General features: G+C 38.8%; 1 protein-coding gene across 1 annotated transcript in view; it reads left to right on the plus strand.

Annotated features, from left to right (window-relative positions):
• XPR1 (xenotropic and polytropic retrovirus receptor 1) overlaps positions 1–15,645 on the plus strand; it is a 144,694-nt gene that overhangs the window by 61,652 nt on the left and 67,397 nt on the right. The window contains exon 3 of the mRNA XM_084785911.1: positions 6,023–6,124. Coding sequence (XP_084642037.1) covers positions 6,023–6,124 — 102 coding nt within the window. The remainder of the gene's footprint in view (positions 1–6,022; positions 6,125–15,645) is intronic.

Raw genomic sequence — 15,645 nt, forward strand, 5'->3', positions numbered from 1 at the left:
TTTATCTTTGGAATCTTATTTGCAATATGCTTTTTATAATTTACCCTCCCATCTGTGGATATAGTGTAGTATCTGGGAAAAAATAGAATTTCGAGCTAGTTATTCCCACTTATAAATTTCACACTCTTAAGAACTCCAACTAGTTTTCTTAAAAGCATGAAACCAGTAATATTAAATATTCTTCCTATTTGTGATCTAGTCACACATTTAAATTTTACTTTTTAAGCTTTCTCATAAGGAGAAACTAAGATGTCATTGCATGTTCACTACAATGAAAATGCAGAGGTAGTCATGGTGACATTAAAGTTACCATCTCCAGAAGGAGTGTTCTCCAGAGTGCTGATCTGGGGATTTCCTCAGGATTGTGTTGTTTGTCATGTGGAAAACTATGCCCTGAGTCCCCTTTGTTAGTTTAGTAAAGCTGCTTTGCTTTAAAGCAGAGTTTTTCAGCCTTGACTGTTAACATCCATGGTATTGTTTAGGAGGGACAGGCGGGGGAGTGACTGCTGTCCTGGACATTAAAGGGTGTTTTGTCAGTGTCCTGGCCTCTACCCATTAGACTGCAGTACCCTGTTAAGTCAATTACAACAATCAACAAGCTCTCTAGATTCACCTAGAAGGCAGACCTTCCACCATTGGGAGTAGCACGTTAAAAAAGATCACAGCAGGTGGGGCCAAGAAAGCTTGGTAGATAAGCTCACCACCAACCAGCTGTAATGGCCGCAGTTGGGTTCTTGGAACCCATAAGATACAAGAAGAGAACCAACCCCCATAAGCTGTCCTCACCAGTTCCAGATACCAGCTACCCAGCTTGCCTCAGGGGCCCTCTTACTTTGTCTCCCACATGCTGTGATAATGAGCAGCAGCATGTTCACCCAAACTTTACCCAGGCTCTGGGCATCCACACAACAGTCCCCAGGCTTATGTGGCCTTGTCCATTGAGCCGCTTCTGCATTAGTTGTTGACTTTTAACCTTAATAAATCACCACAAAATCAATTGTCCTTATAACATTAATATGTTTCTAGCATTTACATTTCAGAAATAATATATGGCACACATACTGTATAAGATAGTATGTTGGACATAGGACTTATAAAAATAAAGGAGATAGAGTCCTTTATTTTTATCTCGCAAATGTGGGAATTAGGACTGTTCTTTATGTAAGAATATCACAAAAGTCTTATTTAAATACCAGAAATGAAATGGAATTCACAGAAGCTGTAAGTTGGTGGTGTTGGTGTAGATAACCTAGGTACTACAATAGAAGATTAAATGGCCTCTTTGGCATAAAATTAAATTTTTCTGAGCGTGGTTGTAAAGCACTTGTTGGTGATTTCTGCACAGTGAGTTGTTTGCCTTGATTGGTGCTCTTCAAGCGAATGGCAAGCTGATGAGAAAAGTCTATTATCCACATGTGAAGTAGGTATAAGACAACTGTAGAAGTGGCAAGTCAGACTCTGTGGGATGCTGACTGCTTACCTTAGTGCTTAGCCCCGAGCAGAAGGGTCTCTACAGCGTCATTCTCTGAACCAGTCTTCTTCAGTTGTCAGTTTTTACATACTTCACTGTACCCTGCCAGTGCTGATCAGCATAAAGTGTTGATGTGTCTTACCAAGATTTATACTTTTTTATGCCAGCTCTCTTTGAATTAAGCTGTCTGGGTGTGTGTGTGTGTGTGTCTCTAATCATTGAGTTTAGGACATATTTGGCCCATTTTATTAGTCTGCTCAGGCTGCTATTACAAAAGGTTTTGACTGGATATGACTGTTATACCTTAAAAGGACAAGGCAGGAAGATCATGAATTTAGGACCCTTGGGTGCATAGTAGGGGACACACATGAAAAATTAGTTGGTTTAAGGTCTTATTAGTTAGTCAAGTTTTTGTTACTGTGGTAAATACCTGGGAGAAACAGTTTAAAGGAAGAAAATAATTATTTGTTTTAGGGCATGCTTTTACAGGTTTCTGTCCAACGTTGGCTGAATCCTCCTTGCTGGGCCCACCTAATATGAGGCTGGCCATCATGACAGAGCATGCTTTGAAACAAAGCAGCTCCATCTACCGCAGACCCAAAGCAGGCATGGGGGACGGAGAGGGCAGGGTCTGCCCTTCAAGTACCCACACAGACACCTGCTTCCTCCAGACAGACTCCACCTCTCACTAAATATGAATTTATCAATGAAATAACCAAAGACTTATTTTTAACTGAAGTCAGACTTAGAAGTAGAAGTTCTCAGCAAAGACAAAGCCCAAGTCTCTTGGCAGTGTGTTTCTGGCATGTTTCTTTGGCGTTCTTCATTATCTTGGCTAAAAGTTTAGCACATTGTGCAGCCTCCTCCTAATTTTTCTTAGTGTGTGTTTCTTCAGAGCACTTATGTTGCAGGACACATTGAGTAACAAGATGAAGAATCTTGGGGGCTTTCGTCCTGGGCTTCTTACATTCTTTGTTTAAGGGCTTTCTGACAGCATACTGGAGGACATTTTTAGAGAGACTGAACAATTTCAGATTCTGCTGGCTCTTTTGGGGCTCCATCCACCAAGGCATAGTAGTATCTGTCAATCCAGGAATATTGTCATCATCATCGGCCTTTTCTGCCCCCCTAATCAAGTTGAGTACACGCAGTTGGCATCCACAAATAGACTTGTGTTTCTTTTCTCCAGTTCTCCTTGGTCTATTACTCACACTGTGCTGTGGGTCAGGACACCCTGATTCATGGGAGACTGTTTGTCATTTCCACCACTGACCAGACCATACAACCCATCCACTTTTCACCCAGAGGATCATACTCAGTGGCCATTTGTTTTTCATAGACAGTACAAAGCTTGTGTTTGTGGTCCCCTTCAGTGAGTTCTTGAAGGCTGGTGCCTGGAAAGGAGATACTCAGTAGCTTTATCTGACACAGTTAACATCCTAGGAGCTATCACAAAAAAGAGCCCATCTACTTTATAAATATAGTAACTGGACTCATTTGCTTTTTTCCCCTCATTGAAAATAATGGTATATGAAATCCACACAAATGCATTACTTTGTGCAGATTCTTTCAGAGTGTGTTTCCTACATGTAGGATTGAACATTTTGATAACTACTGCCAAACTGTCTTCCTATGAAGACTGCAGATCCACATAGCCCTCGACAGGGAGTGTTGATTTACCCTTATCATTGCCAAAGCAATATCACTATTTTAAAATTGCTTCGAGTCTGATGCTGAAATTTCATTTTCTATTTTAGATCTTTAGTTTATTTGAAATCTTGATGTTGAGCCTCCTTTCAATATTCTTCTTCTTCCTCCTCCTCCTGCTCCTCCTCCTCCTGTTCCTCCTGCTCCTCCTGCTCCTCCTCTTCCTCCTCCTCCTCTTGTGGCCACTTGTATTTTTCTATGTATTGCTTTAATTGGCCTATTTTATTAAGAAATTAAAAATCAGCTGGACATGGTGTAATTCAGAGAGGAAGAGGCATGCGGATCACTGTGAGTTCGAGGCCAGCCTGGTCTACAAAGCGAGTCTAGGACAGCCAGGGCTACACAGAGAAACCCTGTCTTGGAAAAAAACAAAAAACCAAAAACAACAACAACAACAACAAAATAAATTAAAAATGATTTTAGTATTGACTTATAAACATTTTTAAAAATAAATGGATTTGGGGGATCTGAACTCAAGTGTTCTTACTTGCTGAGCCATTTCCCAGCCTGAATATAAATTTTGAATATGAATCTTTTATCACATGCTGCACATATAAATTTCCCTATTGCCTACTTCTCTTTTGACTGCACTTACGGCATCTTTTAAAGTGAGATACTTCATTTTGTAGACATGTTAATAATTTATTTATGGCTTCTGTATTTTGTGTAGTATTTAAGAGAGACTTCTGTATAACCCGTTCTTTTATGTGCAGCTCTGTTTTGAGTCTGTTCTTGCTGTTGTTTCCTAACCCTCCACCAGCAGTGTGCTTCTAGTTCCTGTGTGTCTCAAGTCTTTGAAATCTGAGGGCAAAACAGCATCATTTGTTCATTTCCTCTGCACAGCTGCTCTTGCTGTTTTTACTTATGGCTTCTCCTCTTTACTCTCAACTATTACTTCCCTATGCTGCTGCACGTTGCTGTATTCTGCTAGGATTTGTGGCAGTTAAGTTGTATGTGAACAGAGATAACAGACTGCTGGCATTTTAGATTTAACAGCCTTTGAAGTAAGAAAGTAGAGTGTTCACAGTTAATGCACTGGTTTCCTTGGTGATATCTTACACAGTTGATGTTTCTGAATACGTAACTTCTATGTAAACGTTAATATGTGTTAAAATTATTTTTAAGAATAGAAGTTATATTTAAACTACCTTGTTGGACTCTGCTACTTTATCTTAATGTCACTAGGGAAGTGAAGTAAATATAGCCAAGCTCCCTTTTTGCTTTTAGAATTTCTTTTTTAACAATAGGGAAGAAAATGAAAATGAAAATGTAGGGAAATAATTTATTGCTCTTATTTTCAATTAGGTGGAGCTAGATGCTATTCTAAGCGCAGTGTCTGTTACCATGGAGTTTCCTTAACTCAGGGTCAGCTTCCTTTAAAAGCTGGGGCCTGCTTCATGCTTTGAAAAGAATAATTCTCAGTGGCCTTGAGCAGCTATAGACTTTGTTGTACCTTTATTGAGACTTTTACATGAAGAACATAAAGTAGTCATCCCTGTATTTCTCAAAAATCAATGCAACATTCCACAATATGTGCTTAGACTTAAAGCATGTGAAATAGAGTAGTGGATAGATAGAAATAAGTTTTTACAAGTAAAAAAGTGTGCAATATGAATTTGTTTTACAATTATGTTGTTCAAATAAAATGAGTAGATTTGATAATCTTTTGTTTAAAAAGTTCTTTTATTATACTTATTTGTTTATGGGTGCACCATGGTACCATGTAGACAACTTGAAGGAGCCTGTTCCCTCTTTGCACTGTTTGTACCCCAGGCATTATAAGGCTGATGGCCAGCACCTCCACCTACTGTGCTAGCTCACTGATCAGATTTAACAACGTTTTTAAAACTATGTTAGGCTTTTTATCCCTAAAGTATTTCTAGTGCTATGAGTTTTATATATGTATGTCATATATTTTAGGGAAATGCCATGTCATATATTCTTAAACGTGGAATGTTTAAGGATTTCTGGGATTGCAGTAAGATTCTAGGGATCTGGGGGATGGAAGGGGACCTATTCTTTTTTCTGCACATCTCAAGTTAAGGTACCCTAGATCTAAAATGGAAAGTTTCTATATTTTGTTTAGGATCTGGGAAGTCTAGTCATATCTCACATGGAAAAAAATGGTCTTGGGGATCTATGAAGCTACTTTTATTCTGCATTTTTGGTAGATTTAATAGTCTGGGGTTCTAGGACAAAACTCAAAAAGTAGATCTAGCCTACAGAAATACATGTTATTGGCCCACGTGGTGTTTTTAAACTATCTAGGTTTATGATACCTCCTAGAAAAGGCCATATTAACACACAAAAATGACTAAATGGGCATCTTCAGAAGTCATTGCACTATGCAGGTGACTTGTTTGAGTCATTATGTTACCTAATGACATGCTTCTGACACTGTGGAGCCATCAGTCCACACTACCTTCTCTCTGCATACGACTAAGATAAAAATGAGTAAGGTACTGACAGAATATAAAACAAAAGCTAAAAAACAAACAAACAAAAAACAAAAGCTAACCTATTTTTCCAGAAATGCCTTTGTTGTAGTTTTTCTTCTCTAAAACATTTAATTTCCCTTTTTATTAAGTGAATTCTACTCATCCTAACTGGCAGCACTTTGAGCCTTCTTTGAGTTCTCTCCCTCTCCTGAAGTCTTGGAGCATTTCTCATGCTCCAACTGTTCATGGTAACTTCCATTATGTAGCAGTGGTGTTTGGATTAGCCATGTACTTACATACAGACATCACTTGCTGTTTCAAAGACCAAGAAACTAGTCCTATTTTTACCCTACTTTCCTCAGTTGGCCTTCTGCCTTAAGTTTGAATGTTTTTTCTTGCTTTTCAGTTACAGATGAAGATACAGTTAAGAGATATTTTGCCAAGTTTGAAGAAAAGTTTTTCCAAACCTGTGAGAAGGAACTTGCCAAAATCAACACATTTTATTCAGGTGAGTAGGTGAGAAAGGAACCATTCTGTGATGTCCTTGAGACTTGGCCAGTGTCACCCGAGGCTTGCTTTCCTTGCCTGTGCTGCAGTGTGAGTTTGTTTGTGTGGATTCAGGACATGTCTGGGATCTCAGTGCTTACACTTTATATGCGCATTGCCAGGTTCCCTTGTAGTTAGGAGGCCTTTGGAGTTACACATTTGATCTGGTCTCTTTATAGTTTTTTATGCCCACCTCCAGATTAGCACTTAGATTAATTTTATGCCTTTTCATTGGGTAGAACACTCATTTGCAGCCCTCTAAAGCACTGATTCCCAGAATGTCGTCTGCAAGGTGTTTTAAAAACAACACCCATCAATTCTTACTGACCTGTAACATGCACATCTGTGCCACCTTTCCAAAATGTCTGCAGATAGTCTTTGTTTTTCTCTGTAACATTGCTTGAATTCGGTTTCTGAGGCTTGTTTCAGCAATGATTTCCTCTGAGAGTAATTGAATAAATAGATTTAACTTTCCTTTAAACCAACTCAGTTTTTTTTAGCAAGGCACTCCTTTCAAACTAAAGAAAATAAGCAGATTCTTTAACTGTAGCCTCCTTCTTTTTCATTTACATCAGGCTTTTCCCCAGCAGAGAGAAGCATTTATAAAAGGACATAGCAGCTATGCATGCATTTACTGGGAGATTACACATACCTTCAGAGGCAGAGACCAAATTGAAATATTGTTTGAAAGCATAACATGATTAGATCTTCAGGAGGGAATTTTACAGAAAGAATTGCAGTGTCCCAAGGACACGTGATTTCCAGTTAGAAGAGGCCAGGGAAGAACCACCAGTGTAGACAGAGAAAGAGGCAGCTGTTGTGGGACGCTGCTGTGGTTTGAAGCTGAACTGCCCCTCACAAACTGGTGTTGAACCCTTTGTTCCTGAGCTGGTGGTGCTGTTTTGAGAGGCTGTAGAATGAGCCTTCAGGAGGTGCATCACGGACATCAGAGACAGGCCAGTGGGAGGGACCTTCGGTGGCTAGCCTTAGCCCTGGCTGTAGTCTACTTTCTCCACTTCCTGTTTCTGGGTGATGTGAGCAGCCTCCCCTCACACTGCTCTGCCATCCCTTCCCACTGCTGGGCTCAAATCTGAATCCTTGAGCCAGAACAGACTTTCCTCCTGTTTTCTGTTGGGTGTTTTGGTTACCATGATCCAGAAGTAAGAGCTTTGGAAAGACTGCATCTATGTTAAGAAAAAAAAATACCATTAGGTAAGACCTAAGGTTGTAAATGAAAAGTATGTAAGATGAGGTTTCTAGCATTTTCTGTTACTGTGATGTTTTTAGAAGGGATCCCTGATCTGAAATCTAAGTTGGTGATTTGTGTTATAGAGCATAGATAGTGCTTCGTAGTTTACAAAGGAAACTTTATGACTTTATGACTAAGCATGTAAACATACAGACCCTCTCCTTTGTTACTATTTTTGAGGCAGGGTTTCTCTATGTAGCCCTGGCTGTCCTGGGACTCACTCTGTAGACTCAGAGATATCCCTGCCTCTGCTGGGATTAGATGCAGGGGCCACCACATCTGGATAGGCTTTTGCATTTGTGTGTGTGCGTGTGTGTGTGTACTTAAATGCACCTATGAGTATGAATATACAAATGTTTAAATAATTTAAATGCTTTTAATCAAACAATATTTTGTCTGCTTTTAGTCTATACTGTTTTTATATTTTTCAGATTAATTTTAAGATACTGATTGTAGTTTACTAAATTGTATTTTTTACATTGTTTTGTTTTTAAGACAAGATATCTATGCAGTTCTACCTTACTTAAAACTTGCTATATAGACCAGGCTGGCCTTGAACTCACAAGATTGGATTGTTTCCACCTCCTGAGTGCTGGGATTAAAGCCGTGTACCACCACACCCAAGTTGGTTTTGAACATTGGTTTTAACCCATATTGGGTTGCAGGATTCAGTTTGAAAAATGATATCTTTGAGAAGGTCAATTTTCAAAAATTATTTTGGGTTGGCTATTATTAAATATTGTGGATGCTGTGAGTAAGGACTTGTCTTGTGTATGGGCAGGGCCATTGGAGTACAAATTGATAGTCACTAACTGAATTTTTGCCAGGTCAGGAAGTGGTAATATGAAGACATGATTGGCAGAAATAGAATTTGGCCCTTGTTGTAGACAGTATCACTTTCCTCTCTATTTAGCTGCTTCCTGCCCAGCAGGTTGTCTGGTAGACTGCAGTCCTCAGACACTCATGCCCAAGAGAAGCCATAAGTAACACTGAGTTACGGTTTGGTAACTGTTGAGAGAAGATGTCACTGTTTAGCCCAGGCTAGCCTCAGACGCTCGGTCCTGACTAGGGCTTTCCAGTGCTGGGTATAGTAGCGTACACTACCTATTTGAGCTTTTTTTTTATCAGCTCACCTTCATACACTTAGATCTCACAGATTACTTAATATGAAAAATGGTCGGTCCTTAAAATATTTATTTTATTTTTATTTTTTATGTACATTAGTGTTTTGTTTGCATATATGCCCGTGTGAGGGTGTCAGATTCCCTGAAACTGGAGTTACAGACAGTTGTGACCTGTCATGTGTTCTGGGAACCCAAGTCACCTGAAGAACAGCCAGTGCTCTTAACCCCTAAGCTGTCTCTCCAGCCCCAAACGGTCAGTCTTTAAGTGACACATACTCTGGATCTGAACGTCTAAATACCTCACAAATTTGCGTATTTTCTAATCATACCAAAAAGCAAAGATAAATAATAAAAGTGCTTATTCCATCAATTAATTACATTTTGAATATTTTAACCTTAATTTTTTGTTTTTGTTTAATTTTAAGACTTTTACAAAACAGCTGGATGCAGTGGTGTGCACCTGTAATCTAACAACTCAGGGAGACAGAAGCAGGTGTATCTCTGTGAGTTTGAGGCCATCCTGGTCTACAAAATGAGTCCAGGACAGCCAAGGCTACACAGAGAAACCCTGTCTCTCTCGAAAAGACAAAACAAAACAAAACAAAACAACAACAACAAAAGATTTTTGAAAACTATTTAACCTCCCTAAGCCAACATACACTTGCTTATAAATAATCAAATTAACTTCTAGACCTCTTAGGATGCCCCTTGTTAAGAGTAAGAAGCCATTTTCAATTGAAAACCTGATGTAAAGTACTTTCTTAAATTTTACTATGTTTTTGTTTAATTTTAAAAGGGCATTTATTTATAGAAAAAGTTTTTTATAATTGAAAGACCATGGTGAAAAGGGGAATATTAAAAATGAGGCTATTAAAAATTTATGTTCTAACATGAACTTAAATGCAGACATCTTTAATAAAATACTTGTAAGGCAGATTCAGCAGTGCATTACAAATGTTTATACATGATCAAGTTAGTTTAATTCTAAGAATGCAAGGATGGCTCAACATATGCAAATCAATAAGTGTAATATAGCATATAAATAGATTCAAGGGCTCCAAATCACATGATCATTTCAATAAATGTAGAAAAAAATCCTTTGATAAAATTCAACATCCCTTCATTATAAAAAAAAACCCTGAATAAAACAAATTAGCCATAGGAGGATCATATCTCAACATAATGAAGGTGGAATACGACAGACCTATACATAGCCAATATAGTAGGTGGGGACAAACTAAGGGCATTTCCTTTAAAGTGAGAGGTGGGCGTCTCCCCCTCATCACTCTTATTCAGTGTGGTACTTGGAATCTTACCCAGACCTTTAAGGCAAGAGAAAGGGAAAAGAATGTAAAGAGAAAAGGAAGAAGTCAAATTGTCCTTGTTTTCAGATGATACTAGCTTTATTTTATAAAGAATTGTTTTTTTAATTTTTAACTTTTTATTGATTCTTTGTGAATTTCACTTCATGTGCCCTGGTCCCGCTCATCTCCCCATCCCCTCACATTCTCCCTTTGCTTTGCTGGTCTAGTAAAAACTCGTTAGGATCATTGGAGTACATATATAGTTATTCCTGTGATCTGGATGATGATACAGAGGTGGTTTAATTGATCTTGAATGTTACTGGAAACTTGCCGGTGTAATCCACCTGCTCCTAGTGTCTAGACAGTCTCAGTGGGTAGTGGGCCATGTCTGAGGGCACTGGGTGAGCACCTGCACTGCCAGGAGTGTAGCTGAGTACTTGTATTCAGTGTGCAGATGCATACCAGGTACTAGGAGCTGTATTGATTCGCTCCAATGAAGATGCTGTATCCAGAAGAGCTGCTGCCATGGGAGAGAACACTTGGTTAAGTTAAAGGTAAAATCTGTATTTCCTAAGAGTTACCCGACTCTACAAGGTACAGCGTTAAGTTAAGTGACAATGTGTATAGGCATCACCACCCCTTTGTCATTCAACTGTCTGGTGATACTTTAAACTGTCATGGTGATTCTGGGAAGTTACAGGAACTTACACTTATCTCCCTGTACCACACTGTTCTTACTTCTGGATCACAATCGGTGTGGAAATCCCACTTTTAGCCTACTGTCTATTGTAGTTATCCATTTTGGAATGAAAAGTAGACCAACTGTCTACTGTGAGCCAAACCTGGGTGAGTACTCAATAGCTTGAACATCTACAATCAGTTTCACTGTTAAACCACGGAAGTGTTTGGAGATTCTGGAAATTTTTAACAGTTCATTACTGTAGGCGTATTTCTAAGATAGCCTTCAAACACAGAATTCCTGCTATAAGAGATTTTTCTTTTCAGGAATAATTAAGGTTCCAAATCAGTTGTTTTTAAGTAATGACAATTACCCTTGGTTAGCCCAACCTGGTTAGGTGAGTCCTTAAAAGAGCCCGAGTTAATCCTAGGAAAAAACAAAGTAGAAAAGTACTTGATGTCAGAGTTTCTCCATTGGTGACTTTGAAGATGTAGAGAGGTAAGAGTGATCTCTAGGGGCTGAAAGTGACATTCAGCAGAGAAATGGAGACCTCGGCCTTAAAACTGCAAAGAACGAAATTCAGCTACACCCCAGAGGGTGTGGAAAGGGGACCTAAACTCTAGATGGTCCTGAGCTACATTGGCAGAGAACCCTGCTACAACGTGCTTAGTTTGTTTAAGCCACTGTTATAGTAAAACAAAGCCAATACAAAAGCCAGTGCCTGGTAGTTCTAGAAATGTATGAACCTTTCCTTCCTATAAGGCACAGTTACCTTAGAATATGGCCACGGGGCCCTTTGAGGAAGGGGTGGGAAAAGATTTATAATCTATTCCAATGGAAGTGGCAATATTGGGCAGCCTGCTGTATTTCAGTAAGGGGTCTCATTGTGTGTGGATTAACTCTAGGTCTGGAAGCAAGGGCTCAGTTGACTAAACTCAGCACTCTGCTACTAGACTGTACAGTGATCAAGTAATACTCTAATAGTTTGCCCATTTGTTTCATTCCTAGGAAAAACTTGATCCATCAACTGTAGCTAAAAATCTTATGGGCTAAACCGTTCTAGTTAGGGATTCACTTGGGTGCCTTTTATGATGAGCATGCCCACTTTGTTTGGGTGGTTAAATGCTTCCATTTGGCCCTTCTGTTCCAGGGTCTTTTGTTGCCTCTGAAGTCAGAAGTACGATGGGCACATGCAGTGGAGAGCAGACTCATCTTTTCAGAGCTGCAAGTGCTTTCCTCAGTGACTTATTTCCTGCATGCCCAAGTGAAGGGATTTTTCTGGGCCTCCTGGGAGAGAATGTAGTTGGCTTTAGAGATAGTGACCTCTGAGATCTATGAGCAGATTCCAGATAAAGAGAACTATAAGGATGGATTCAATAAACTTGACAGAGCAGTAAAACATGATTTTAGTTTTGAATGATCAAACATAAGGAAGTAAAAGTTAGGTGGATAAGGATAGAGATGAATCTTGGACATATCCAAGAGAAATAAGTTCTGAGTCATGTAAACCACAAAGGAAGCACCAGTGCCAAAGAACACAGAAGCACTAACTGCTACACTGCAGTGTATATAGCCGTCTCCACAGCAAAGGACAGAGCTTGGAGAGGATGGGTTGTAGATAATTTTTATTATTATTGTGGAATTAGCATCATTATTTACCACAAGCTAACAATGCCCCCATGGCATTTTCATGCTTCACTTAATCTTTACAAGTACTTTAAAGGAGAGTTGTTATCTTTATATCACCTATCAAAGGCTTCAAGAGAAACTCAACTAAAATCGTAAGTTAATAGCAAAGATTTTAAACACAAATCTGCCTAATTTCATATACTAAATTGTGACTTTGAAATGTAGGTTACAATTATTTTAAATTGACCTTCCATACTAAATGAATCTGCATCTATGAATTCAACCAATTTTATTTAGGAAAAAAAAAAGTAGGGGAGCAAAGGGCATAGCTCAGTGGTAGAGTGCTTGAGTAGGATGTATGAAACTGTGGGTTCCATCCTTACCACGACAAATAGTGTGTGTGTGTGTGTGTGTGTGTGTGTGTGTGTGTGTGTGTGTAAACCTACTCTTAGCACTTCCCCCACTCTGATTTTGCTCCTCAGTTTTTCATCTCATTATTCTTTATACAGTACATTATAACAACTATTTTCATTGTAATAGTATTATAAGTCAGGACTTAAGCTTTTTCTAGTCATGACACCTTTTTAACCTTCCAAATTTTTACTTGGCCCAGGGTATATAAAATAGGATGATAGAGTACACATTTACTGGTAATAAATAATAAATATATTTTAAAACAATGTGTTGATTGCTGTTACCATTTATTAAGGATGAACACAACTTTGCATACTAACAAGATGGATGTGGCTACTTACCTTCATATAAATAATTGAGTCTTGGCTCATTCTTTGAACCCGTTGTGTTAGTCAGCTACTCCTGGGCATGGGGCCTGTCCTGGAGTCTGGTTGATACACCCAGTGACACTCCATTAGAGAAAACTGATTTGCCCTTTTCCAGCATGCACCAATTACAAATAGCTTCTTGATTGGGGTGGGCTTTGTATCCACTTCTTCTTCTCAGTGTGTAGCGCAACATAGTTTTTGGGGTTTTTTAATAATCAAAATTTAAAGATAAGAATTCTTGAAACTGTTTCCAGACATTTCAGATGATCAGTTATAACTCTTACATTTAAATTGTTGAGAAAAGTTATTTATTTTCACTTGGATAATTTGAAGATATTTTCTGTAGATGTGTCTAAAAACTTTTTAAAATGTTTTATTGATTCTTGGTGAATTTCTAATCATACACCCCAGTCCCACTCATTTCACTGTCCTTCCATACCCACCCTCCACCCTTATAACCTCTTCCCCCCAACAGAAAGCAAAAAATAAAAATAAAACCCAAAAAACATCTAGTATGGAAGCTACAGTGTGTCACACAGTACCCTTTTCTCCAAACAGTTTCAATGCGTATTTGGTCTGGTTCAAGGCCTCTGGCTTTTGCTACATTCAGTATCCTGTTGTTGCCCTCTGTCATGGAGATCTTAGAGCTGTTCACTTGCCCCAGCAGCTCAGAGATGGCTAGATGTTGGGATGAGCCAACTCAAAGCCCTGGATCTGGCCTTGGGTGGTAGCTGAGTTGGCCATTCCACCAGGTCTACTGGGCCAGCATCACCAGGGCCAGCTCTCCCCACAGTGCCCAGGTGAGGTGTGGGGCCATCTCGGCTCAGCCTTCAGATATTAACATGGCTCCAGGCAGCAGCCCAGACCACCGATATCCATATGGCCTTTAGTGGTTACATGGGCCACAGACCCCTGCTGCAGCAAGACCACAGACCCAGACATCACTATGGGCCTCAGATGGCAACACAGGCTACTCACATCAGGCTGCTGCTCAAACCAGATGGCTGCTCATCACCCTGGCATCTCCAGCCCTCTCTTCACAGTGCTTCTCTTCCTCTCCCATCTCTCCACCGCACACTTGCTTATCGGCCACGTGGCAGTGGGTTGGCCTCAAGTACATATATTTCTAAAGAATCTGTTTTTAACCCTGTTCTTCTATTTGCTGTTTAGAAAAAGTTTCTACTAAGCTGGGTGTGGTGGCACACACCTTTAATCCCAGCACTCAGGGAGGCAGAGGCAGGTGGATCACTGAGTTCCAGGCCACCTTGGTCCACAAAGCGAGTCCAGGCCAACACTACACAAAGAAACCCTGTCTCGAAAAACAAAACAACAGCAAAACAAAAGCAAGAAACAAAACTGAGCTACTATTTAGGGCACAACTTTTAATGAAGTTAATAATTTTTCTGATACTACAAAACATCATCTAACTGGTGCTATGAATGGGGCTTTGAGCACCTCCCTATGAATGAAATACTGAGTAAAGTATATGCTCACTGCCACTGGCTGCCCCGCCTCTTTTGATACAAATTCAACTTGGAGTTCAGTGTTGTTTCAGCACCATCTATACAGACACCATATTTTCACTGTAAAAAGCTCCATTTGTGAAAAGCTCAACTCTCAGGTGATAACCACCCCTCCTAAATGGTGGTAAAAGAATAATTCCTCACAATATTTCCTTCATAAGCATACTTATACAAGGAACAGTTATATTCTATCAGAAATAAATGTGTCGTCTAACTAAATTGCAAACTTTGGGTTGCCCATATGCCTATAAGAAACTGCATTTATTGGTTATTACAGATTCCAGAAGTTCTTTTGGAAACAGCATGATTTGATAAAGAAACGATTAATTTTATACCCATATGTTTCTCCCAGGAACTACTCATTTTTTAATAGCAGCAAGTAGCACAGGGTCTCCTGTCATGTAGGACCTTTTTAGGTTTTGAAATCAAATAAGAAATTTCAGATGATATAAGGGAATACTTTCAATTGACAGTAACAAAATTTTCAAAACATTTTTATTTGTTTGAAGATTAAAAAATATTCAAAGTATTGTAGTGACTAATTTTAGCATATTGCATGTTTAATATTAAATTGTTTTAATTTAACTGCTTTTATGTTCTCCACATCCAGACATTTATTTTCAATTAAGCTGAGAGTTTTTTACATACCATTACAATTATAAAAGTAAATCCCGCAAAAGTGATTTTACTATATATTCTGTCCTTGTAGAAACACTGCTTCATTGTTGTCAGTAGTTTATCTCTTCTGTTCAAATTTAGTCACTTGTCCACAATAGAGAACACTCTCATCCTAAAATAAAAATATTACTACTAATTTTTCAAATAAATACTATCTTTAATGTATAGCATAATTTCATGTTTAATTTTTAATATTGATGTTTATGGAGCTGCTGAGATGCCTTAGCACTTGTCACTTAACAATGCAAGCCTAATGACCTGAGTTCAGTTCTTACAATCAACATAGATGTGGAAAGAAAGAACCAACTCCACAAAGTTTCCTGTGACGTCCACACACATACTATATGGCACATACCCATCCCCGTACATGCTCACACACAAATCATACACACAGTATAATAAATAAAATTATAAAAATTATGTTTACATACACATAGAGCACTAGATTTAGGAAACAATATTTCTGATAAGCATGTTAGATTTATATATTTAGGAATGTAGGTAGGTAGATGTAT

The sequence above is a fragment of the Acomys minous genome (genome assembly GCF_964271855.1).
Source record: "Acomys minous genome assembly, chromosome: 1".
In the NCBI taxonomy this organism is placed as follows: Eukaryota; Metazoa; Chordata; class Mammalia; order Rodentia; family Muridae; genus Acomys; species Acomys minous.